The 26,843-nt window shown below is 44.0% G+C and overlaps 2 protein-coding genes across 7 annotated transcripts in view; one reads left to right on the top strand and one right to left on the bottom strand.

The window, feature by feature from the left end:
* Window positions 1-22,973, bottom strand: part of TTC38 (tetratricopeptide repeat domain 38) — an 84,672-nt gene extending 61,699 nt beyond the window's left edge. Inside the window, exon 1 of the mRNA XM_083440808.1 lies at window positions 22,364-22,973. Coding sequence (XP_083296934.1) covers window positions 22,364-22,447 — 84 coding nt within the window. The 5' untranslated portion in view covers window positions 22,448-22,973. The remainder of the gene's footprint in view (window positions 1-22,363) is intronic.
* Window positions 3,263-26,579, top strand: CDPF1 (cysteine rich DPF motif domain containing 1). Of its 6 annotated transcripts, none has more exons than XM_083440697.1 (4): window positions 14,102-14,345; window positions 18,667-18,883; window positions 20,671-20,782; window positions 22,985-26,579. In XM_083440697.1, exons 2-4 carry the CDS (start codon window positions 18,771-18,773, stop codon window positions 23,141-23,143), a joined length of 384 nt encoding a protein of 127 aa, XP_083296823.1. In that variant the 5' UTR covers window positions 14,102-14,345; window positions 18,667-18,770; the 3' UTR covers window positions 23,144-26,579. The 6 variants fall into 6 exon arrangements, 2 of the variants coding, with proteins under 2 accessions (XP_083296823.1, XP_083296822.1); XM_083440696.1 differs by lacking the exon at window positions 14,102-14,345 and adding an exon at window positions 14,932-15,434; XR_014511347.1 differs by lacking the exons at window positions 14,102-14,345; window positions 20,671-20,782 and adding an exon at window positions 3,263-11,548 and having other exon boundaries at window positions 22,985-23,201.
* Window positions 26,580-26,843: the final 264 nt, after the last annotated feature.

Below are 26,843 nucleotides of genomic sequence, written 5' to 3'. Positions count from 1 at the left end.
TGGATCACACATAAAACTCGAATGTTAAAAAGAGAAAAGAAAAGCACATTTGATGGCAATGGGGAGTGGAGTGAACGAAGCTGAAGGGATCGTTCTTGGGCCACAGCAATTTAAGGTTGTGTAGCTGAAGTTTTTTGGGGGCGGGGAGGTTGTTGGTTATGACAACTAAATGTTCCTCCAGAGCAGGGATGCCGACAGGATTTTGGGGTCCCAATAAACTCTTTGTAGATTGCCTTCCTCTGCTCACACATAGCAGACACCGCAATCTATTGCAGAGTTTTCCCAACTTTTCATGTTGGTGATACACTTTTTAGACATGCATCATTTCATGACACAGCAATTCAGTTTTACTAGCAAACTGGAGGTTAAACTAATCCATAAGAGCTCAGGGAGCATTTGCACGACACACCCACACACTGCAGCCAACACACTAGCGTGTTGCAACACACAGTTTGGAAAGCTCTGATCTATTGGCAAGAACTTAGCCTACCTTACCTCATAAGGCTGTTGCAAAGATAACAGGTGGAGGGAATAATGCATATAACCTGGAGTTCCTGGTGGAAGAGCAAGATACAAATGCATATTGCAGGTCATGCAAAGCAAAATAAACAAGCACGAACCTTAGAAAAGCCTTGCTTTAATTGAAATGTTTCATAGTCCTGATGATGCAGGAAAATGTAAAAAAGAAAAAAGAAAAAAAAAGCATTTTGCTAACCCTGAAGCACTGCAATATCAATGTTAAAACGTTGCAACTCTCTTGCAGTGATGGCAGTCCTGTGCTCGGGATTCTCATTATCTGTGTTATCCAACAAAGTCTGTATATTCCAGTTCCAAAGTTCAATTGTCTTTTACGACTGCTGGGTGGTGATCCAGTCAGGGGAAAAGGGAGGCAGACTGTGTTTAGAGCACCTTTTCTAGCCCTTTCCCTTTTTGGGGTGAGCAGAGTGGATCCTAAATAGGGCTGCTCAGTATTGCCTTAGAATCATAGAATTGCAGAGTTGGAAGGGACCTTGAGGAATGGGCAGCTGCCCCATATGGTGCTCAAACCTGCGAATCTGGTGTTATCAGCACCGCACTCTAACCAGCTGAGCTACCCAGGCCTTTCCTGATTTTAAATTTGTATACATTCTTTCTTTTGTATAGAGACTGGCCTGTTTGTCCTTTGTAGAACTCAGTGGACTCAGCGCTAACTGGGAGTGCTTAGGTGGTAGTAGAGGCCAGGGGCAGCTTTTACCAGCTTAGGGTCCAATTAGGTCCTTATCCAGCCTATCTGGAGAGAGTGGACTTTGCCCCAGTTATCCATGGGGGCTAGACTACTGTAAGGCACTCTGCAGGCAGCTGCCTTTGAAGATCATCCAGAAATTTCAGTTGACGCAATTGTAGCCATCTGTCTACTGGTTGGAGCCAGATTGTCAGAAGTAAAGGTAAAGGACCCTTAGATGGTTGAGTCCAGTCAAATTTGACAATGGGGTGCAGGCCTCATCTCATTTCAGGCCGAGGAAACCGGCGTTTGTCCGCAGACAGCTTTCCAGGTCATGTGGCCAGCAGGACGAAACCACTTCTGGCGCAATAGAACACCGAGACAAGGGCCAGAGTGCATGGAAACGTTGTTTACCTTCCTGCTGCAATAGTACCTATTTACTCGCACTGGTATGCTTTCAAACTGCTAGGTTGTCAGGAGCTGAGACAAAGCAATGAGAGCTCACCCCATTGCATGGACTTGAACTGCTGACCTTCCAATCGGCAAGCCCAAGAGACTGAGTGCCAGCCACCCCCAGATGGTCAGAATACATATTGTACCAGTGTATTTCCAGACCCAATTCAAAGTCCTGGTGATTACCTTTAAATCCCTGAATGGTTTGGGCCTGGGTTACCTTACATTTTGCCTGCAGCTGTATCAACCTATGTGTACTCTATGATCTTGGAGGCCCCGTTGAGATGTCTTCAAATAAAGATAAAAAGGTTGTTGGGCACATGGAACAGGGCCATTTTGGCAGTGGCCCCAGAGTTATGGGATTCAGTCCCACATTAGATAAGGCAAGCCCCATCCCTCAGTATTCTCAAATGGGTCCCCCCACAAATACTTTATTATTTTCACTTATTTATATGAGAAACACGAAGCAACAATCAACGTTCAGCAATCCCACCCAACCCCATCAGAGGCAGCAGTTGACTACTTACAATTAACTTGTTCTATCAATGCTGCACGTTGGGTCTCTCTCTCTCTCTCTCTTTTTTTAATGGCATATTTATTTCTGGTGTCATTCAGGCACTGGGTCGGGTGAGATCCCTGGTCACATGACAAGGAAGGAGCAGAGATTTCTGAGAAGTGGGCCAGCACATCTCCTGCTTTCTTCCCTGCCTTGTTGACAGCCTTTTATTTGCTCTGCAATACTTGGGCCTTTTTATTTCCTGATCTTATCTTTGTTCTAGTTGACTTTAGCCTTCTCTGCCTTACGGATTATTCTGCCTGAGCTCCCTCACAGCCCTTCTCCTCACCCTCCAGAGTGGCTGTGCGCCTTCGCCCACCCACATTTAGTTTCCTTCTGCAGCTATTTTTTCCACTAAAACTTTATGAAATTACAAAGAACCTTTCTTCATTTTCTCCCTTTCCTTGCTGCTGCTATTGGGTGGGAGTGATCAGAGGACATGACGGGGGGGGGGGGCCTCAGAGTAGTCCTACTGCTTGCCTGCAGTTTCCCACCCAAAATGCTTGCTTTGTGGCTGGTGGCCTTGCGCCCTCGCTCCTGGCACAGGTGCATATCTAGCCTTAGCCCTGCTGAAGGGCTATTTTATTGAGCTATTCCTCTTCTGTACCCAGGAAGGAGATAGAGCAGGAGATGGTGGCAGCAACAGTACCTGAACCCTCTTGTGGGTCCAAGGAAAGCAGTGCAGGAGTCTAAGCATATAGACTGTGCAGCAGAGGCTTTGTGCGTGCAGAAAAAGGCAGGCTGTGCTGAGATAGAATCAAGAAGAGGGTGACCTGATAAAATCTACTCCTCTCCCTCAGCAAAAGGCTGCAGCGTCCTCTGAAGTGCCTGGGGCACAATTCCAAAAACTGGAGTGGGGGATTACTTCAGCCATCAGAGGAATTATGTAGTGTTTTTCATTCTTCCTCCTTTGAGGAGGATGAATTTATGGGGTTTTAAGAAACAGCTTCTTAAAACCATCTTCCTGAGACCTTAGGGAACTGCTGCTGTTCTATGTTTTAGGGAACTGCTGTGGTACTATGATCAAGGGAGGAGATTTTTATTTTTATTTTGATGAGCTGGGAAGCATGGATACTGGTTGCCCAGTGATGAGTAGAATTCTAGAATTCCCAGTCATTCACTCTATGGCAGTTGGGGCTATCAGGAGACGGTGGCTGCTTCTGGTCCAAGTTTTTATTCTCACCCACAAGATGCACCTTCTATTATTCTTCACTCTCCTCTTCTTAGGCTGGGGTCATTTTCAATATGCAGCAGCCATGACCCCTTATTTACTGCTACCGCCATTGCTGGTCACATGCTCTGACCAACAAAACTCCATCCATCAGCTACAAGAGGACAAACTCCAGACTTCATGTCTGCAGGATGGGCATCCTGGGCATAATCATTTAACAGCTGTAAGATTTGTTTCAAGGACTGGGAAACAGCAGACAGTATTACCATCTGCTCACTGCTGCTGGCGCTGGAAGGTTGCTTTCATGTGTAATATGATTCTTTGGTCAGGCCGGATAGTGCTGGGCCCTAAGTTAGGAAGAGGAGACATCCGTCCATCGCGCTGCATTCTCATACAGTGTGCGTCACCTGCATGCCTTCACCGCAACCTGAGCATTGAAGTGTTTGGGCAGGATGTCCACCTCTTCCTGCTTTGGCCGCTCACACGTCCCATCCACGAGTGGCAGCTGGTGCAGCTGGGCTGGTGTGCACACCTCAAGACTTCAAGCTGGCGTTATCACTACAGCAGTCGGCAGGGTCGTCTCCTCCCCACCAGCTATCATCCAGATTCTGCACACTTTGCCCACTACCATAGTGGTGAACTGCTCCACAAGTGCAAATCCTTCTTCAGCTATCGCCTGACTGTGCATTACACGCACCAAGGGATATATATTTCTTCCCTCCACATTAAGCAGAGGCCCCAGATTAGCCTTAGCCTCGATTTGCAGGTGGAACCCATTCTGCTACACATTTGCAGTACCCATTCCAAATTGCTCAGCATCTCTCATAAGAGCATCAGCCTCTCTTGGAGCCTCCTACCTGTCAACTCCCAAAAAATGGCCTACAGACTATGGGATGTTAAGGGTAGAAGGGTCTGGTCTACTTTCTACAATCCGTATGCTCTACAGAACAATTACACTGTTGTGCATATCCCACAGCATTCCAGGAAGAAAACAGTGGCCAGTATCTACTTTTGTGTAGATGAGGCAGGCTCTGGGGAGCTAGGTGGAGAACTTGGCTACTCTAATACCACCTTAAATCTAACATCAAAGAGTGAGCCCCGGGCGCACCTCACTCTCAACACACAGAAAATCAAGATGGGCACTTACATTTTTAGCCGCACGCAGGGGCTTTACTATTTCACCCAAGGAGGAAATGCTGCCAGTTCCTCCGGCAACCTCTCAAGCACTCACTACTTTTTCTATCAGCATCAGTCTCTGTCTTATTTGATCGCAATAGAGTTTATCCAACTACGGTGGTACAAGTTCAGTGTACATCTATACCTTAACAGGAAAGGAGCCCTTCTGAGTTATTTTTCAAGGAAAGATATAGAGATTCACATTTTCAACAGTAGTCCTTCTTTTTTACAAAGTGTGGTCTATATTGTGTGGTTTATTCCACTGCAACACCCTCTCTTGCAATTCAAGTGGGCCTTCAACTTAGAATATTTTGATTCAAGGAAAGAATACCTCTTTTGGAACAATACCTATGCTTACAGGGATCATGTCAGAAATGCTGCCCAATTCATTCCTCATACAGTTTTACCTTTCAACCCTGCCCTGTATGCAGGGTATGTAGCCCAAGTAAACTGCACAAGAACTGGGAATGCTCAAGCTGCTTTGAAAGCTACAGTCCACACTTATGCTTCAAAGACTGTGGAATCCACAGTGACTTGCCTTCAAATGAGTTGTTTAATTAAGAAAGTGAAGATCCAGAAACCTCATCCTAAAAACTGTATCTTAAACCATATTAAAAGGGTACCATTTACTTTGTCTGCTGACACAGAGGTGAATTGTCCAGGTTCTAAACTACGAGACCTAACCTGGAAAATCTATAAAATCCCAGATGTGAACAGTACTCCAGACTGGTCAAAACCATTTAATGCACCTGGCATTGGAAGCAGAAATCTTCTCATGTTAGAAGTTCCTGCATCTAGCTTAGATTATGGTTTGTACCTCTTTAATTTTACAGTGAAATTAATTGCAATGGATACTTTGGAGAGTGTGGAAGACTCTGATTCAGTCTTTGTAGCGATTGGACCAGGCAGTCTTGTGGCTGTCATTGCTGGAGGTGCTGTGCAGAGAGTTGGTTTTTCTAGCCAGTGGACTCTGGATGGATCCGCTTCTTCTGATCCTGATGCAGCCCAACCCTTTGAAGGACTCACATTTACTTGGTACTGCACTAAACAAAAAACAGACTTTGCATCCATGATCTTAAGTGGAAATGGAAAATGTTATCCAGAACAAGTGGATTTGAAATGGACATCTTCCTCTGACCCAGTTCAAACAGTTCTACCCAAAACGCTTCAGGGAAATGCTGTTTATTATTTTCTCCTGGTAGTTCAAAAAGGAAGCCGAACGGCTCAAGCTCAGCAAATGATACATGTGCAGTCTGACTCTGCACTGATGCTGAATATCACATGTATTGAAAATTGTGGTAGGTCAATAATACCAACAGAAAGATTTTGTCTTTCTGGTAAATGTCTAAATTGCAGAAAATCTAGCAGACCACTCTACCACTGGTCGCTTTTCTCACCAAGTTCCACCGAAATACATTTTGACTGGGACTCTAAGACTACAACTGGGAGATCAAGTCCATACTTATGTATACGTTCTTTGAGTTTTGTGAATATGAGAGAACAATCATATATGCTTGTTTTAAAAGTGAGTATGTGGAAAGGAGAGTCATCAGTCTATAGTTACTTATTTTTTGTAAACTTTCCACCAGTACCCGGAAAGTGTGTCCTTAGCCCTGCCACGGGAATGTCATTCTTAACAAAATTCATTGTACACTGTAGTGGGTTTAAAGATACAAATTTGCCTCTTACATATAAAGTCAAAGCAGTATCAGATAAATGGAGCTCTACTAGACTACATTCTCCAGACAGCGGTATATTGGGGACAATTGTGTATTGTGGGCATCAGCCTAAAACTCCACCAACTTTTTTACCCACTGGTGCTTTAACAGTATATGTTGAAATTCATGATGCACTTGGCGCATACTCCCAGATAACTTTACAGGCAAGAGTGAATAGTCCATTGAAAGGCAAGCAAAATGATGCCATAATAAATGAATTACATGATTTAACCCACGGACCCACAGCTCCAATAGCATCTTTCCTCAAAAGTGGAGACTATTTTAGGGCAGGTTATTTTGTCTACATGGTGGCTTCTACTTTAAATGATATTGAAGCCTTGCAAAAATTTCATTCCTCTAAAACTGAACTGCGGGAAATCCTTCTAAATAGGTCTGCAGCTATCCCTACAATAGACGTAACAGGGACAAACCAAATGATCTCAAGTATTTCTCAGATAACACAGGAAACCACTGAAATAAATAGGAAATCGCAACTACTTGCCATAAGAAAACTCAAAGATTTAAGTGAAGAAGTGCAAAGGCAGAGCAATGACAACCTAGGTTCTAAAGAAACAGAGGTTCTTTGCACTAGTATTTTTGCAGGGTTGTCCAATGTCCTGAAAGCTGCTCTGTTAGAACATAGAACTGTTCACAAAAATGGGGTTAAGGAAACCATCTCTGTCAGTGAGATTTTAGCGGACCTAATTTTACAAGGTAAAGTTCCTGGAGAGAGTGAAACTATTATGGAAGCCAACGGTTGGAGCATCACATTAAGAAAGCACGAAAAGTGGGATGTTATCAGTGCTTTCTCAAAGAGGAAAGACTGCAGGAACTGCTTTTATCCCAAAATGAGACAGGAGAACAATGAATTACCAGTGGATGCTGTGATCTCCACTGTTGTTTATGAGTTTGACAAGAATCCTTTTCCTTGGTTGCCAAATTCAGATAACATTGGCACAATGGTGACTGGATTCAAGATGATAGGGACCAAATCTAATGGTGACATGCTTGGAATCATGCCTGATACAGCAGAAATTATAATGACCAGAAAAAATGAAGAAACTGTCATCTTTGAGTTGATGATGGGACATGGTAGCAAACTCCCTAAAACAACTGGAGAATTTAGTTTTGAAGTCTGTAAGAATTCCAAAGATATTTTCATTCAGATTATGCCAAAACTAAAGGTCACTTTCCAGGCGTTTGTATACCTAGGTTTAAGGAACAGCAATCTTCCTGTAGCGGCTTTTAGTATTTTCCATAACAAACCTGCAATACCAAGCAGAAATAGCTCCAGTAATAATGGCTGTGCACTTCAGACTCCGTACATATTTTGTCTTTCCCAGACATTGCTCAGAACAATATTCCAAGGCAACAGTGCAAAACAACTGAACATATCCATTGTTTTACAATCCGACCTTTCTGTAAGTCAGCTAGTTGGCATTGTGATTTTTACTGCCAACTGCTTACACATGGATGGAGTCCAAAGTCATTGGAAAGAAGACCTCTGCAGCCTTGGCCCTCAGACCAGTTGGCAAAAATTACATTGCATTTGCACAGGCAAAAAGCGTATTCCAAGGACTGCAAATTCTCAGCCAAGAAGAACCTACAGAGATAACATCAACTTTTTGGTTGGGGAAGTAACTGCATATCCCAGTCCAGTAGAAATGAAAAAGGTCCAGTTAACCCAAAACGACAAAAATCCTGTGACAATGTTGACGGTACTTTTCATTTTGATAGTATACATCTTCTTGGCTATTTGGACAATAAGAAAAGATAGGGCCGATTTGAAGAGCAGAGACCATGCCATAGTCTTGCCAGACAATGATCCTTTTGACCAAGTGTGCTACCTGGTCACAATATACACAGGCAGCCGTTTTGGAGCAGCAACCACAGCCAATGTTTTTATTCAGCTAATAGGCCAAAGTGCTGTCAGTGACGTACATTGCTTAAGACACCCCAAACACCCGACTTTTCTTCGAGGGGCCATTGATACTTTTCTCTTGACGAGTAAGAATGACCTCGGAGAAGTTTATTGCCTTCAAATCTGGCACAATAATGCAGGTTCTTCCCCTGATTGGTTCTTGAGTAGAGTCAAAGTGGAAAACATATACTCCAAACAGTCTTGGGTGTTCATGTGCCGGAAATGGTTTGCTCTTGACAAGGCAGACGGCCTAATAGAGAGGACATTAGTTGTTACTCAGCCAGCAGCACCTTTAAACAAAATTGATTTCATAATGATAAACATTGCCAATGACCTGGTGGATTGTCACTTATGGTTCTCGATCTTTGCTCCTGTCTGTACAACTTCTTTGAACAGGCTTCAACGGCTTTCTTGTTGCTTAGTAATACTATTGTGCATCCTGCTTATCAACGTTATGTTCTTCAACGCAGATGAGGATCGAAACATGTTTTCTGAAGAGTTACAGTATTTGAGATCCATAATAATCGGAATCCAAAGTGCTTTCATTGCTTTTCCTTTGCTAATGATTGTAACAGCTTCCCTGAAATATTCTCAGAAGGAACCTTCACCACTGAATGCAATGGAGACCTACCCTCCAGAATACTCTGCTTTCATGTCTGGGGACTTTAGAAATTGGCAGGAGCGTCTGCAGAAGTGGTACCTTGTAGAAACTGGTTCAAACATCCCAGGACCTAATTTCCCAAGGAGGCCTTCCAGTGTCTCAGAATCATCCGAACTGGAACAATCAAAAAAGATAAAATGGCGACAGGCAGGAAAAAGTTGGACGAACTGCACAATTTCTGAGGGTGATGCAAATGTAATTGCAACAGAAGAGGACATAACCCAAGATTCTAAGCCCAATATCAATTCTAGTAATAATTATGTGAAGAATGATATGTATCCTCAGATAAAACCACCAAATATTCCCCACATGCTCTTTTATAGAAAGCCACAAATAGTGTTTTCATGGTGGAATCAATCTATTTTGTGGATGGTGGCCTTGGTCATATCTGCCGTGTCATCATTTTTTATCATATTTTATGGTCTGCACTATGACTATGAAACATCATTTGAGTGGCTAACAGCATCCACCATCTCTTTTTCTGCTTGTGTATTTTTGCTTCAAACTCTGACCATAGGGATTTTTTCAGCCTTGGAGACACTTTATCCCAAATACTGTGAAAGTGTTCCATGGTCAAGCAAAAACACCTTCTTAGAGATTAATCTGGAAGATGCAACTATGGATGCTGATGATATGCGAGAACTGCATTATGATCTCGTTAGAGCGAGAGGTACCAAGCACTACCAACCCCTGGAAGAGGATGAAATCACAATTTTTAAGAAAAAACAGAAGATTGAACAACAAGCTTTCATTTTCATAAAGGACATAATATGTCACTTTGTCTTCTTAATTCTTGTTTTAAACATTGCTTACTCAATGGAAAACACTGCTAGTTTTTACTACAACCAGGATATTCAAAACAGGTTCTCTCCGGAGCTTTCAAGTATCACTAAAATAGAGCACATTTACAGTTGGCTTAGCAATGTCTTTTTGCCTTTGATCCACAACAATAACCAACCATCCTATCTTTCAGATACCTGGTCCAAAATCCTTGGGTTACCCAGAATGCGGCAAGTTAGAGCAAAGAATACAATAAAGGAATGTTTCTATCCACATAGTTTTGTACATAAATTTGTGATTAGTACAAGCCATTGCCTTCACAAGTATGGCCATGACAGCGAAGAGCAAAGAAACCACTTTGGGTCTTGGGCAAACACAGCCAATAGGTCTGTCTCAAATAATTTTGCCAATTTTCCAGGCTTCACTTACCACTCCCTCACTGATCCTTGGCAATATAATTCATATGGAGAACTAAACACTTATGGCGCAGGAGGATACACTTTGGATTTTTATCCAGAAGAGCAACTGCATAACTCAACAAAAAGAATCAATGCTTTAAAAGGGAGCAGCTGGCTTGATGAAAATACCTGGGCACTGATAGTTGAGATGACAACTTTTAATCCAGATGTCGATTTATTTTGCAGTATCTCAGTTGTATTTGAGATTTCTAATTTAGGCCCTGTTAACACAAGCTTGATGATCCATTCATACACACTCCCCATTTTCAAGCAGCTAAGTGGTATGAAAAAGTTTGTCTATATAGCTGTTGGCTATATTCTTGTCTTTTACATCATCGATGAGTTTTCTGTGGTGGAGCAACAAAGGCTAAAATACATAAAAACTGTTTCAAATTTAATTAATTTTGGGATAAAGGGTGTGTGTCTCTTCTTCCTTTTGCAGCTTGCCTTCAAATTTAAATTGGCTTCTGCAATAACAGAATTGTTTTTACTTCACCCAGATGAATTTGTTCCGTTCCATAAAGTTTCCCATGTTGATCACACATTGCGGATAACTCTGGGTTTCTTGGTCTTCCTCATAGTCTTGAAAACTCTCCGGTATTCCCGATTCTTTTATGATGTGCGCCTGGCTCAGCGATCTATTTTAGCAGCCCTTCCTGGCATCTGTTCTATGGCTTTAGTGGTGGCGGTGTACTTCTTTGTATACATGGCATTTGGTTACCTGGTATTTGGACAACACGAATGGAATTACAACACAATGACTCATTCTGCTCAGACAGTATTCTCTTACTGTGTTTCGGCTTTTAAAGACACTGCCTTTACATCCAATAGGATTCTGGGGGGTCTCTTTCTAGCCTCATTCATGATGGTGATGATCTGCGTTTTGATCAATTTATTTCAAGCTGTGATTATGTCTGCCTATGAGGACATGAAGCAACCCGTCTATGAAGAGCCTTCTGATGAAGCAGAGGTAGTGAATTTTCTGTTTCATAAGATTCGCAGGGTCTGGTTTTTTGTAACCTGCAGGTCGGCATCCACAGCTGAGGCAGAGCTTTTCAACAGAGTTCTGTTTGGGCATCCTGAGAGGAAAAGCACTCACCACCTGGGGCTCAAAGCCAGAAAAATAAACGGCAAAAAAATGGTTTATCTTGTCATTTGATTCTTAAGCTGGCTTTTTCAAAACTGAATGAAAACTGCACATTTAAAAAGACAGAAAGGAAGAAGTAAGGAAAAATGGATTGCTCCGAATATTAATCAGTGCTAATTCCCAATGAAACTGCTTTTCAGTGCCGCCCTCCACATCATCCCATTTATTCACAGAAGCTATTATGGAATGATTACACTTAATTAACTGCAAGCACTCCCATACCACTAGTCTGGATGAAGAACCAGTATCGGTGTAACCTCAGTTTCTTACACCTCCACCTGTGCCTCCCTCAACCTCTCTTGTCAGGTGAGAAAACAAGGAGGGAGGGGTTATAAAACTGTAGGAAAGGGTTGGGGAGCAGGTCTTTGGTGTATGTATCCTGCATTAAAAAACCCTGTTATTATTATTGTTGTTGTTTCAAATAGAGATTTCATTTGGGTGACCTAATTTATTATCTCTTAATCTCTTAAAATACAGCAATATACAATGTCTGAGATGAGAGGGTGTGTGTGAAGTGTAATGAGTGCCTTTTTGCCAAAGAGGAAGACTGTAACCTTAATAGTAAAACTGTCCTGCCATATGCATGAGGCGTTTTGTTTGCTTCACTATTTTATTTGTATGTCATTACTACTATTATTTTACAATTACTTTGTGGCATTATTAATATCAGGCTGGATCAATTGCAGAGCCATGAGAGGTAATAACATTCAGGAATGAAACACATTGCCCTTGATTTCATCTTTTGTACCCCATATGTTTGTAGGACTACTGTGCCAGGCATGTGCTTATGAAGATGCAGCTGAGCATGCAAATAGCTATGGTGTGCACAGACTGTACAGTACTCATGTTGACAAATGCAGCATATATGCTAGTGAATCTAGAGACCAGCCCACTAATTCATGGGTTATTAAAGATATTTCAGCTGAACCCTATTGTGTAAGGCTACCGCAACCCCTGCTCATGGCACCCCTAGCAACTGTGTCTTCAGCATACATAAGAAGTAACACTACACATCTAGAGGGCTTCCTCTGAAGAGGTGTTCCTGACTGGGCCAGGACCATCACCAACACCTTTGCCATGGAGCAGCTCTGCATGTGTACATCAGTTTGCATGTGCTCCTGGGTGAGTGGGTGGCCAATCAGTGTGTCAGCAATGGGAGCAATGGGGTTAGCCCATGCAACCCTGCAGCTCCTTTGAACCTGGTTAGGGATACTTGGCAAGCTGAAATGTGGCACATATGTGGTCCAATAAATATTGAACACTAAAAGTCTAGAATGAGACAGGACATAAAATGCTCTGCCTATGTTACTTCCAGACTAGCTGAAATTTTGTCATTTGGTATAGACAGAGTATGGGGGGGGGGTCCATTCCATTTACAGGTGTAAAGGTGCTTTTGGATGGAAATCTGCTGATTTCTTTACCTTCTCATTCCACTTTTATCAGAATATCATTTAGTACAGCACCATTCCTTACAGATTTATACATTTTTACATCTATGGTATCCAGGCAACACCAATGCATGGTGCATCACTGAAAGGGCCTATTTTTTCCCTTCCTGCCTGCCCTTTCTCCATGCTTCCCATATGCTACACTTCATTGAGCATGTACAAAAATGACCAAGCTAGGAGTATTTTTTTGTAATTGTCTGGCCACGGAAAGCATCTGAGTGTACCATGGATTGTGCAATTGTTGTGCACAATTCTTGCTGCACTTGCACGTGTGTGTGCTTAAACAGGAGCTGAGCAGAGCTTGGCCACCAGCAACAAGCCCAGCCGGGAATGTATTACAGTGCTTCTCGTCTTTCCCTTGCCCAGTGTAGTGGACTGAGTGGGCAGTTTGAGGCTACATGGCAAAGGGCAAAGGGCTTGCTTGACCCTTCCTACTGCCCCTTTCCTTTTACACACTTAACACATCCCACCAGTGCCACAAGAGAATCACAACCAGTCAGACTTGGTTTCTGCAGGAAGGGAAGGAGGAACTACTGAGGAGGCAGCCCATTTCACCACAAGCACCTTGGATGCCTCACCTGTTTTGCAAACTTTACACACGCCCCGGGACGTGCACACCAACAAAGAGTTGAGCAGCAAAATTCCAGGTTAGGCTTTTAATGGTGCATGAGTCCTGTTCCACTGCTACAAAGATGATAGATAGATAGATAGATAGATAGATAGATAGATAGATGGATAGCTGTGCCAAACGAGAGCTGAGGAAGCATGGCAGTAGAGCAGCTCTCCCAAGAAATGTCACAAAACACGTCAGACATCAACCGCCTCCCCAAATCAAATGGTTCCACTTTGAAACAGCTGCAGCTTTGAAGCTTTTGCCCCTACGCCACCCTTAACTGCACCGACTAGATCCCCTCCCCCAAGGAAGGGTGGGGAGAAATGGGATGCTGTTGACTCCAGCACCATGTTGTGTGGATGCCACCCCCAAAATTAGTGCCCTCCACCTCAGAGGCTTTGCAGTGGCCACCAGAAATGTTTCTGGAAATGAGAAAAAAACTTATGATAGGAGGGGAAACTATTAAGTTACATCATCACATGTCTTAACAATCAGATCTGCAGATTTTATTGAAGAACTATTGTTTATCTTTACTGAAGAATTAGAGCTGAACCTTTACAAAATGATACCTCTTTAAAGTTTGCATTGAACTTACACCTGCAGCTCCCCAATTCTCCAAGTAGTGTGGGAATTTCCAAGGGCAGCTGCTACAGGGGTGTGTTTGTAATCAGAGTCAACACTGACAGTCAGCATCGCTAACCACTTGCCAAGACCCACACCTCAGCTGGGGGCCCACGGCCAACTCTTAGAGCTCCCGGGCCCTCCCGCTGCTGCCGCTGCCTGCACACGCCTACCCACCCTCTCCAAGCAAGCCAGCTCTGAGAGGAGCAAGGAAAAGAAGCAGCAAGCTCTCTTCCTCTCTGGAGAGACGTTGCCAATGAGCCTGCAGGGAAGACCTAGTCAGGCATTCAGGGCCAGCCCAAGACATTTTGGCACCAGAGGCGAACCAGAAAATGGCATCACCCCCGCACCAGGGAACTAGAGGCTGAGTGAAGATCTACATCAGGAACAAGGGGGAATGAAGACCCACATCGAGAACAAGGTGAAAATCTCTGTGCATTTAGTGTCAATGAAAATCACTCCATGCAAAATAATAATAATAATAATAATAATAATAATAATAATAATAATATAAAACCTCCCCATGTCAAAGAGAAAAACAACTACCAGACTTTTAGAAGACATTTGAAGGCAGCCCTGTTTAGGGAAGCTTTTAAGGTTTAATGTTTAATAGGTTATTGTATTTGAATATTCCATTGGAAGCCGCCCAGAGTGGGGGCTGGGGATACCCAGCCAGATGGGCGGGGTATAAATAATAAATTAATTATGATGATGTGAAATTTGATGAACATGTATTGAATTCCGCCCCCCTCAAAAACTGGCGTAGCTGGGTTTATTTTATACCTCTGGAGGAACTAGAGCTACACTGGTTTTTATCACCTGCGTGATTCAGTTTAGATTCGTGCCTTGGAGCGGGGACGGACACATGGCCCTCGGGGGGGTCCTTTCCAACTCTACAGTTCTATGATTTACTTGGAGCCTAGACCTGCCCCTTTCAGCGGGATTTAATTCCAAGTATTTTTCATTGCTTGCAGACTTCACTTCCGCTGGTCCTATTTATAGGTTTGCTCGGAAATGAAGTCATGGAAGTGGGACTTGCGTCCGAGTCAGGGAACTCTCTCCGAATCGGAAGACGTCGCGGCGGCCGGGAGAAGCAGCTGGTTCCCCGCGGGGCGCCTGCCACGCTTCCCCGAAGGGAGCCTTCCTCTCCCGCTCCCTTAGAAGGAGGCGCCGGCGCAGGATCGGAGGAACAGGAAGTGGCTGCCGAGCTGGGAGCCCCCAAAAGAGGAGAGCAGCGCCACGCCGCCGCCGCCGCCGCCGGCCTCTTGGTTTCTTTTTTGCAGGCGGTTCTGACTCGAAGCCGACTTCAAGAGGGAAGCGACGTTGCAATGAGCATTAGCTAAAGCCACGCCTTCTCTTTCCGCCGGCAGCTGCCTGGTCCTGTCCGCTGCTTCCTCGGAAGTAAAGGTCTTTTGTTTGCAGCAGCGCTCGCTGCTGCCTCTCCAAGTGGCGCCTCCTCGCTGGGCAGCGGACCTTAGGAAGCGGCCCCTTCGGCCAGGGCGCTCCGAGCGTAAGTGACCCTTCGGGCTCGACTGCTCTAGGGCGGAATCGGGGCCCGCGCCATGTGGGGAAGAAGTTTGGCGAGCGAGTGAGGAGACTCCGGCGCCGCCGCCCTCCGCCCTTGGAGGCGCGTCTCCCTCTCGCACTCGGAGCTGCACATCGCACAAGTGTCTCTTGCTTCTCGCCGCTTCCTGGTCAAGCATAGCAGGTCCCTTCGAGGGTCATCTAGTAGTTTCAACATGCGCCCCCCCCCCATCCACTTTGAAACCATACCGGCCCCCGCTTCACTCTGCCAATGTGCGAGCAGTTTTATTGCTGCCAGGTCTGCGAAAAACAGATGTGGAGATAGACATGCCCTTCTCAATAATGGAATTGCAACTAGACTGTAATGGCCGGCTTTGTGAGTTTTCTCACGGGGGGGCGGGATGTGCACCGGGAAGTTCTGTTCCTGCCCTCTAGATGGCAAGCGGAGTGGGATTCTTGAATGAGCTCCCGACCTTGAGTGCAGGGACTGCCAAACTTTGTGGTCCAAGAAGGCACATATTGAAGTTTGAGGAAAATGCTGTGGGCACCACAAACTGGCTGCTATTTGGGGTTTGTGGCATAACAAAATTAGAAGAGGGTCATTTGCTGTTGCTCTTCACACCCAGACAGCGTCAGGTGGTAAGTCTGGAAGGTCCTGCTGGAACCGGTCTCATCACCACACATGCCTCTTCCTCTCTCCCTCCCATTCACAGGTCACAATTCATGCTCTTGGTCTTTCTCACCTGCCTGCCCCTCTCCATCTCTCTTTCTGACGCAGAGCACACTTCAGTAACCCCCCCCCCCATGCACACATTCAGAAAAGAAGGAAGGGCCTGCTGTCAGCTCCACAAATTCTGGTGGGCTACAGCCAGCTGAGCATATGGGATTATCCCTGTCACTTCTCCCTCAGCTAGTAATGCAACACCCCTTTTAAAAAATAAATATCTGATACCTTCATTTTACATTTGCAAATTGAGTTACTTAATATAATTACCAATAAGTGAAAAAATGATGATGAGCACACCAACTCCAAATATTTACAGGCCCCGATCTTATTCATTCACGTAGTAGTCCACATATTTCCCCTCCTCATTGACTAAGAGTTGATAAAATAGCTGACTTCCATGTTTTGCCGTTGATGTGCATGCTATGGTTAGCATATATGCAGCTAATACAATGTTTGTGCTCTTCTAACTTCTTATTTTATTGCTCTCTAACAACATGATTTGAGGGTTTTGTTGCATCCCATTTCCTACTTTCTAATACCTTGGAGACCCCTTTAATCATGTCTGAATGGAGGTGAGGAGGCAGTTTACACCTTCAGGGGTAGATGAGGGCAGCTTGATCCTGAGAACACTCTGCTACCCAAAGCTGTAAATATGCTAATTGGTCCTCCTTGGCATTTAAACAACCACGTGTGCGAACTCCCTGCAGCGGAGGAAGGCCACAAGTGCCAGTATGAATTTAATCTGGTAAAATTAAATAAAGGGTATGGAAGGCCTCCCTGACATAAACCCAAGATTCAGTTCAGGCTTGTCTGTGCAAAGTACATCTGTTTGTGCTTCCTTAATATGCAGAACAATTAGCTGATAAAGAGCAGCTGTGGAGAATTAAAAGCCACATAAAAATAGTCACTCTTAAAGGCTTGCATAAGAAGAGGAGAAGCAAGTAAAACACGATACCTGCCCTCCTTACTTTGCTGTCCTCTCTGGATTTGTAAGAGAGCTTCTGGAAGGAGCCTCCATCCTTACTGGTTCCCAGCTCACACATTCACATGCCTGAAGATTCCCTCCCAGCAGTGCACATGTGTTATGTGGGCACGACATGCATTGGCCTCTATGCCTTTAGGCCTGATTTGTGTGACTATCCTCCCCTCCCCCCACAACACTTTTGAGGGCGAAGGACATTGGCCCAGCATGTTCAAGCATCGTATCCCTGTTCTCCCACCCTGTGGAAATCACAACCCTCAGTTGGTTGAGCATATAAACTGGGCGCATGGTGGTAAATAGCATGTCTTCTAGTGCAAATAGTTGTATGATAATGACAGTCTAATCTCCTACTGGTTCAACATCATGCTATCTTCTCAGTGAAATCTCATTATACTCTACACCATTCATGGTTAACTTGTTTAAGGATTTCACGTGGAGCCACCTAGACGGTCAGAGCAGTTGCACAACACAGCCCTGTTGTGACTAAATGCTCCCCCTCCATTTCTCTTTAATTAAACAACAACAACAACAATCCCTGCTATACATTCAAAATTAGAACATCAGAAGGAGATTTCTGACCTATTTCCCAGGTACACTAAGTTTGTAAGTGCTGAGAGTTTTGGTGCATAGTTAATACAGTGGTATCTTGGTTTACAAACTTAATCTGTTCCGGAAGTCCGTTCTTAAACCGAAACTGTTCTTAAACTGAGGCGCCCTTTCCCTAATGAGGCTTCCTACCGCCGATCCCCTTCCACCGTTCGGATTCCGTTCTTAGACTGAGGTAAAGTTCGCAAACCGGGACACAATTTCCGGTTTTGTGGAGTTCGTAAACCGAATAGTTCATAAGCAGGGCTGTTCTTAAACTGAGGTACCACTGTATTTAGTCCCCAGTTCAAATTACTCCTTAGCCTTAACACTCATGTATCCTGTACATGCCTACAACCTGGAATATGGAGATACTCTCATCTACAAGATTGTAGAAATGAATAAGCTAAAACATGTAACCTGATCCCCATGTGCTCCTGTAACTAGTCAGTCATTCTTCTTCCTCTTTCTCCCGGCCTCCTTTCCTCTGCTGTCTCTTCTGCACCTGTTGGGGAAGAGACCTTTCCTCCTCGCTCTTTGTAAAAGGTGGCGTCTGCTTTGAACACTCAAAAGTTCTAGGTTTGTCTTATCCCCAGCTGCTAATCCCAAAATATTTGGTGACATGAGTTCCACACATTTTCAGAGTAAGCAAATAATAGCTCCCATCTTAATTCCACACTGGCTGCTTTGAGATGTTATGAAACGGCTGACTGTTTTGAGCAGATGAGAAGATCCCTATTTAAATCAAAAGCCCACCTCACCCCACCTTCTGTTCCCTGTATGGTGGCCAGCCAGATGCAGACCTCACTCTTTGCATTCTGCCTCTGACACTGGAGGAAATTAAGACCCAGGACTGTGATTGCCCCCCCCCCTCCCTGGGTGTGTAAAAACATGGGGTGCTGCTAATGCAAGTCTAGCTTTCAGTTTCAGGTGCAGCACATGTGGACCACTCTGGACAGTCCTGGACCAGCTGAGTGGCTCCACGTACAAATCCATCTGTTTGGGCATTTGGTCAGCAGCAGTCCCAGATGAAGTGCAGCAAGGAGTCCCAGTGCTGTGGCACTTTTGAGTGTGAGTTGTGTGGATTAACTGCCCCGTACAGCTACTACGGACAGAAACCTCCAAATGCTGCCTGTGTTACGTAAGTACATCTCTTACCACTTACTCCCTGTGCTGTCCACCAATGATAGTATCTCCACTATGGCAAGCAGCTCCTTTGAATGATCAGTGCCATGGAGCTGAGGGCCAGTGGCTAGCCCAGAGATGGGAATTTCAGCCACCTGGTCTCTTTTTGCAGTGATTTGCAGAGCAGCCGTGATGGGTGGTCCCCGGCTTCTCTTCCCTTCCCTTGTCTGCTGCTTTCTCCTTGCAAACCCCAAGCAGATTTTCCTATGAAATTGGGAAAAGTAACAGATTATGTGTGTAAGCACCTCCCACACCTGTGTCTTCTGAAAACTAGGTTTGCACCTGCACAGAGAAGGGGAGTCTCAGTCATGTGTTTTTTGCCAAATGTGTAGCTAGGACCAAAATATTTGAGGAGTCTTGCTTTCCAAAAAGTACAAAGAGCCTTGTGGCACCTTCAAGCTGAACTGATGTCGGGCCTCTTCCCACATAAAGTATGAATGTGGCAAACAGGCATCCAAGAACAACTGGTTCTTATAAGTTCACTTCAGAAGAGGTCCAGAAATTATACTTGGTGAGGGTCTCAAGAATTCCCTGCTAGAAATCTTGAGCTCTGCTCACTGTTTCCTGAGAACTGAGAATGAAAGTTCCAGAGTGTGACCTATAGCTATGGCCTTACTGCAAAGTGATGCCCTCCAGATGTTTTCGGCTACAACTTCCAGTGGCCACAGTCAGCATTGGAAGCCGTTGGAAGCCGCCCAGAGTGGCTGGGGAAACCCAGCCAGATGGGCGGGGTATAAATAATAAATTATTATTATTATTATTATTATGATGATGATGATGCTGGCCTGTGCTGAAGGGAGCTGTCGTCAAAACATCTTGAGGGCACCAGGTTGCAGAATCCTGCATTATGGATTCAAGAATGGCTTGCTAATAAGACAGCAGAAACTGTGGCCATCTAACACGGGACACAGTTTTATTGAGAGCTTGATATTTAATGGGGACCATGTTTCTATCCTTTACTTTTTGCAGGGAGTGGGGAGAAGGATCATTTTCAGTTTACCTGTCAGTGATAAACAAAACTGTTCCTTTGCCTCACAGTGACCCTTCACTGTTTTTCAGCTGCATTCAAGAGTCCCCTAGTTTCATGATGAGAAAATCTATTTTGGTCCCTGGAGCATTCAGCATCTGGTGTCTGCCAAAGACAGGCAGGGTTGGGGCCAGGAGCAAGTTGTTCTGTGCCCTTTTGGAGTGTGAGAATTGTCCTTTGGAAACAGCAGGTTAATTCCAGAGAGGGCACAAAACGGTTGCCGTCTCTGGCAGATCCCTTCTCTTGTTTTGCCCCTCAGCTGCTCTCTCCGACTTGCCTGTGTCTTGGCTCATGCACGGGAGTTGGTTGCTGAAGGCCGGAAAGAAAGCAACTCCTGACATCCCCACTGCTGTGGTCCTTGCTGGGATGGGCTGTGGCCTCTAGAGCCTTCGCCTTTGTCTTGAGAAAGTCGGCTGAAGAGGGGAGCTTAGGGAGGGATTCAGTTAAAGCTTCCATTCCTGTTCACTTTTGAGGGAGGTCTGGTGTGCTGCTTCCCACAGTGGTGAATGGAAAGCCCGTGAGAAGGGTATCATGCCTCTCCCCCGAAAATGGCTCTGCCCTGACTCAGTGCCATTAGCCCTTCAGCCCTTTACTCAGTGCAGATCTAGTCCCTGCTGAGTATTAGCCACCGACCTGGTCCTTAAGATTGGATATGGGAATGTGAGTTGCTCCTTGCCAGTGCTATCTCTTTAAAATGTGGAATGATTCTTTCCCAGCCTTCTGGAGGAATGCTACGTCATGAAAGATCCATTCACCTCTGACAAGGACAAATTCCTCATACTTGGATCTCAGTGCAGTTTGTGTTGCAAGCATGTGTGCGTTGGCACAGTAAGTAGCACGTGATGCCTGCTGCCTTTATATCTCTGATGTTAGTTCCATAGGCTGTGACCTAGAGGCTGAAAATCAAGCCAAGTGGAACATAACCTTTTTTCCACCCTTGCTTTGCCGTTACCTTTTATATACTACAGTTCAAAATACAGTCCCATAATTCAGTTTTTTAATGGCCCTCTGAAGGATCAACACCTTAAGTGCTCCTTTTCTCTGGTCATTCTCTTATCAACAGTTCAGGGTCATTCTGTTCCCAGGCCTTCTGTGAATCTCCTGCCAGGCTCAACAGAAAGTCTTCACCAGCAGGTGAACAATTGGCCATCTCACACTTGCCCTTCAGCTGCTTGAATCTTCATAAATATGCTGTGGAACCACAGGACCTTAACTACTGGGTGGGTGTGTTCGTGATCTCAGGACAGTTGGTTCCAGTCACCAGAGTGAGCCTGTTATTTACATTGCTCACCGTAGCAACATGCCATATCTAATGCCTGGATTATTTGACCATGAAGGGAATACTTATACTGCAAATGTATATTGGTTTTATGCCATTTTCATTTCTGTGACTTCCTCCAAAGAATGCTAAGAATTGGATTTTGCTGACGCATTGAGAGTGTTCCTTGAGGAGACACTTCTCCCCTAGGCTGTGTTTCTAGAGTTTTGGGGGGCAACAAGAATTCTGCCATTTATTTTCATTTGCACAGGACATAGCAAACCGCACAGTCCTTTTGGGAGACTGTTTCTTAGCTTTTGAGCTTTGTTTGGCTTCTTTTGTGATGAAGATCTGTGGGTTGCTTTGGTGTTGCAAACTTCTCTGGATGTTATCTCATATAGCCACATTGCTACACGTTGCGTCATGACAGGCAGCCCTTGCTTGAAGGAGTTGTGGATATAAGGAACCATTATGGGGCGTTGCAGGAAAAACGGATTTTCCCAAGTTGTGCAACTTGAGGAACTGTTTCATCACATCTGCTACATGCTAAATGTTTCCCTTCCAACAGTAAGATTCTCTGAAAAACATAATCCATAACCCATTTCTTTCCCTGCTTCCAGTTCTCTAAAATGATATTGAGCTAAGGATTCCAGATTTGTTCAAAGCAAGTCTGATAGGAATCAGTTTTGGCCTCCTCCTGGAACAGATCTTACACCCTTCATTGGCCTATAGCAAAATATATTTATTTAGGCTCATTATATAGACCTTGCACAAGTTGTAATTGACCAGGGAGCCCCATGCAGTCAGGCCAAGGCTCCATTAATGTTGGCTATAGGTCAACCTTCTGCACTCTGATGCCCTGCATATGTTGAACTCCCACCAGCCCCATTCAACCTGGTCAAGGGTCAGGGGTGATGGGAGTGGTAGTTCCAAATGGCTAGAGAGCATGAGGTAAGCTTCCATAAGGGCTGCATTGAAGATGGTGAGCAGGGCTTGAAAGGAAAGCAAGAAGAGTGTTGCTGTGTTGCTTGCCCACAGCTTTTGGTATTCAGCTTTTCATTGCCTCTGACCTTGGAGCTTCCATTTAGCCATTGAGAGACCATGGATTTGCAGATTTTTAAAAATTAAAAAGCAATCCTGTGCACATTTACCTGGGAGAAAGCTCTACTGGACATGGTGGGACTTCTGAGTAAACATGAACAGGGTTGGACTGCACGGCCAGTGGCCATCACCATGTCTTTGACCACGATTTCCTTAAGTGGAGGAGGATTGCAGACATCTTAATTCTCCTGCTGGATTAAAGAGACCTTTGATCTTAGATTTTGCTTCATTAATTAGTCACCCTCAATCCAGCTGCAACCGAGCTACTGCCCCATTGGGTGTGTGGTCCGCTTGCTGAAAATTGGTGTAGTAAAATGTAATAAAGAAACAGAGGCTGCTTGTGAGGAACGTTTAAAAGAGCTCATACAAGCAGGTGGAGCGCAAGCCACCCCAGATGGCAAGACTGGCTGTTAAATTTTAAGAAGTGGCTGGATCTGTATGTATCTTAATTGCTGAGCACAAGGGGGGGGGGGGTTCCAGAGCAGTTCAGCAGCAGCATCCTCGAGTCCTTTGAGTTTCAGGTGCCACTGAAAGCTAAGAAATGAGTTAGTCACAACTACGCCTCATTAAAAGCACTTGGACTAACCTTTTGGCTGGATTGGGGCCATACATAAGAGTAGATGTAATGTGTTAAGTTTGGTGAGTTTAGGAATTTCTCTGTTCTTTTTCAGGACTGTAGCCTTTTCTACGCAAAAAGATTCTGCCTCCCCTGTCTTAAGTTACACTTAAATGAGTTTCCAGTGGAAATAAGGCAAGATTTGGAAAAGAAAACTCATTCTCAACACCAATCTTCAAAAAAGGGAGATTCCAAGACTTCAAAGAAAAACTAGGTTGTTTTTGGCCCAAGTGGGGGTTTTTTGTAACAAATATAAAGCTGTGTCTGATGAATCTCTTCTAGAACAGTTTTTATGCAATAGTTCAGATGGAGGATTTAATTTAAATTTTTGCAGTGTGTCAGCCTGGTGCCCACCACGTGTTTTGAACTAGAGCATCCATCAGCCCCAGGCAGCACAGCCGTGGCAGAAAGCCCCAGTGAACAAAGTGCAGGCTTACTTCTGACTAAACAGTAGGCATGCACTGAACAAGTTTGCACTGCAGGTAAGGAAACAAGCCTGAGCAGCATCAGACAGAGCTCTTTTCCTGTTTAGACTTGTTGATTGATTAAACAGGAAAGTTTTATCACCAGATTAGAAGAATAATGAACTGTGATTACCATACATATAACTAACGAGCATTTATGACTGTTCTATCACCTCTCTGCATATTTTATTAAAAACTTACCACCTTGGGGCAATGAAGGGTCGTCATGACTTTCAGCATGACTCCAACTTCTCTGTGCTATCACCACATTTTAACTGTACCTCAGAATTTTTCCAGCTGCTAAAATCTTATAATTATGCCAGGGGATGTTATCAATAGTTAAATCCTCCAGCTCAACAATGAAAATTGTGTTGGTTAAATTGAACACCCAAGGCAGCTCATTGCTACCCCTTTATGTCAACCATTGTCATAGCGAGTAGCCAGTAGGTATGCTGGAGAAGGGCTGGTTAAAAACATAAGAAATAAAACTACCAAGATCCTGCCGCATTCAATGTGGTTCTGGTAGAGCAACAATTCAGCAGTCCATATCTATCAGCCGATGACTATGGAAGCCTGCATTGAAATAACTGCACTTAAAGGACCAAGCCCATTCCTAAGGCTCTGTAGGAGCTGCATTTGCACAGGAAGTCCCATAAAGTACAGAACAGGATACAGAGTGCACCATTCTTGATTTTGCTTGCTATGCTAAAAGGAAGACTTCACCCTTTTTCAGTTGCAAATACAGACCTGCAATTGTAGACACTGCTTCTGAAAGCTGGGAAGTGAAGCAAAGAGAGAGTCCCGGTGATTTGGGAGGGGCAGATCTTCAGTGCCTTTGCTCTTCTCCACAACTGGCAAGACCAGAATGATGCAAGAAAGGATAAAATGAATAATAACATTAGGGGGAAGCAAAGCCATGCAAATTATGTGGACTGCAGAAGTCTGCTTGTGTTGGAGCTGTATTTTAATCACCATTGCATGACCAGTCTTATCTCTCTTTAGCACACACAGCCTATCCAAACACATCAACAGACAATAGCTTGAATGACCTTCCTCTCCGTCTATCTTGAACCTCTTGGCTATTGGATATTAAACTACATTTTAAGGGCATTTCATAGATAAATTATTGCATAGGTGCAATGAATTTAAGTGATGTAGTAGAGCATCACATAGGGGTTTCATACTATAAAGGTTTTGCTGAGAAATTGCAAATGGGTCATTGACAACAGGTGGTGGTGTTTTTACACTTACCCCAGAAAAGAGAACACTAAATTAAATGGGGAAAATGTGGGCTGGCATGATGTCATATGGATGCAGCAAAAAACTTCGCGTTTGAGAGCACAGATCCCACAACACACACATACCTGGAGGCATCCTAAAGGTGCAATCCTAAAAAAACCAGAAACCTGGGAGGTGAGCCCTCTTGAAAACAAAGGGACATATCTCTAAGTAACATGCATATAATTTTGCTACTGTGTTAAATGTCACCACCAGAGGGTAGCAAATAAGTCATGATATTGTAGGATTGTTTTTAAAAAATGCACTCTATATTTATGATTGGCTAACAACAGCACTATATGTTATTTTAGCAAAGTGTAACTTTCAGGGGTTGACTTGGCAAATGTTGACTTTCAGAATATGTCCCAATCCCAAGACTGAATAACTTGCTTAGTGTCAAACAGGTCACTCATTACAAGCTTTCTTTAACAAGCACATGTTTTACTTACCATCTTCAGAAGTCTCAAATGAATTGGGGGAATAATGAGCAAAGGGATCAAACATCCTAAATTAGGCTACCAAGAAAGATCAAATACAAAATCCCAATAATACATCTAATTGTAAAGAAACTTTTAAAAAATAAAATAAAATGCAAAACTATTGAATTTTAGAGAAACTAAATTCTCTTTAGTATCTCCTGTTCACATCAGTGGGACTTCTGCAGGAAATTTTCAAGATTGTGGCCTGTCATCTTAGTTCAATATTTGCTGAACACATAGCCTGTCTTCTATATAATGGAGCCACAAATTCTAGTCACACAAAAGTTCAGAAGCCTATGTGACAAGTACTGTCTAAGCCTTGAACTTTAAGCAGTAGCATATGATAGAAATATGCATTTTAGAGTAGAAGGTGCAATTTAAGTGATTTCTGCTGTAGATTTAATCTTTGTACTACAAGCAAGTAAAGTGGAACTTACAAAACATCATAGTATGAAGTGCTTCTTTTCAGGATACTTCTCTATGTTCCTCCACCTGTTTTCCACTCCTCCAACATTCAGCCAATATTGCATGCACATCAAACACTTCAAGTCTTCAGTGTGATGGCTTTTGTTCCTAAATGTTTCGTACTTTTGCAACCGTGCTGGTCCCTCCCTTCCCCTGAAACAGCTTCCTCCTGTGTGCAGCTGGTGACATTTTGACTTCAGAGACCAGTGATCACCTCTTTAACATCAGAAATAGAGGAAATAATAGTGATTGAGCATCTACTGCATGCATCAAAGGATGCTTCCACACAAGGCCTTTAAGGGAGAACAGCCATGCCCTGTTCACTTAGCATCACCTATCCTGTTTCCCAAGGCTGCGTCTGGCTTTGAGAAATGTAGAAGAGGAACACAATCCCTAAAGTTATCGATGCCCTTAGCTCTACTGTTTCAAGCGTTAAGAGGTGTGGTTTGGATGTGAGCAGGTGACCCTTTCACAGCTCGTCACACATTCAATATAGCCTTTGTGGCAGGCAGCATTTTATCACCTTTAATTTTAAAAGTTGCTCTTTCGTGTAGCAATGTAGTGCTTTGCTATATTAAAAAATTTCTGCAACCTGCCTTTTTACACCTGTCTTGCCCCACCCTCCAGCCCTAGGGGTCTTCAGGGGGAGCTGTTTCTCCCCTCACAGTTCTTGCTCTGGACACTCTCTTTGCCATGGGGGGGGGCTGGTTTCACCTGTGCTGCCCCACCTGCAGCCTGAGGAACCTTCAGAAGGGAGTTGCTGCCACAGGCATTATTGGCAAGGGCCTTTTAATGCACTGAAAGATTATGAGTCATGGGGGTGTGGAGTGTGCCTGAACTTAACCCTGCTTAGTTTGTTTCTTGGCTCCTGTTGTTATGAATACTGTTTTATAGCTCATAAATGCAGTATTGATTTGTTAATTAAATATGACTTAATTATTAAAGATTTTCTAGTTTTACAAAAGAACGTGCGTTCTCTTTTTTCCAAATTGTAGAATCTTCTTTACTTTTGATGTGAGAATGTGTTGTTTCGAATACTGTTGGGGAAGGAGAAGGGGGTGGAGGGAGGTGGGGTGGTAATACTTAATAGTGGGCATGTGTGGTTTTACACCCGTGTCACTGGAGTTCTTTCTATTTAATTATACAGCCAAGACAACCAACCACGCCCAACTTCTCTCACTACCAAGGGAAATAATATATGACTTTTGCTTTAATTGTGGTGGCGTTT

This window comes from Podarcis tiliguerta (assembly GCF_965153285.1).
Source record: "Podarcis tiliguerta genome assembly, chromosome: 5".
Taxonomy (NCBI): domain Eukaryota; kingdom Metazoa; phylum Chordata; class Lepidosauria; order Squamata; family Lacertidae; genus Podarcis; species Podarcis tiliguerta.
This window is presented reverse-complemented; position numbering and strand designations above follow the sequence as displayed.

Excerpts from the sequence above, each read along its gene's own strand:
- CDPF1 (XM_083440697.1), top strand. The coding sequence starts at position 18,771 with ATGAAGTGCAGCAAGGAGTCCCAGTGCTGTGGCACTTTTGAGTGTGAG. Across the intron at positions 18,884-20,670 it reads CCAAATGCTGCCTGTGTTAC|CCTTCTGGAGGAATGCTACG; the intron begins GTAAGTACATCT and ends ATTCTTTCCCAG. Across the intron at positions 20,783-22,984 it reads AGCATGTGTGCGTTGGCACA|GACTGTAGCCTTTTCTACGC; the intron begins GTAAGTAGCACG and ends GTTCTTTTTCAG.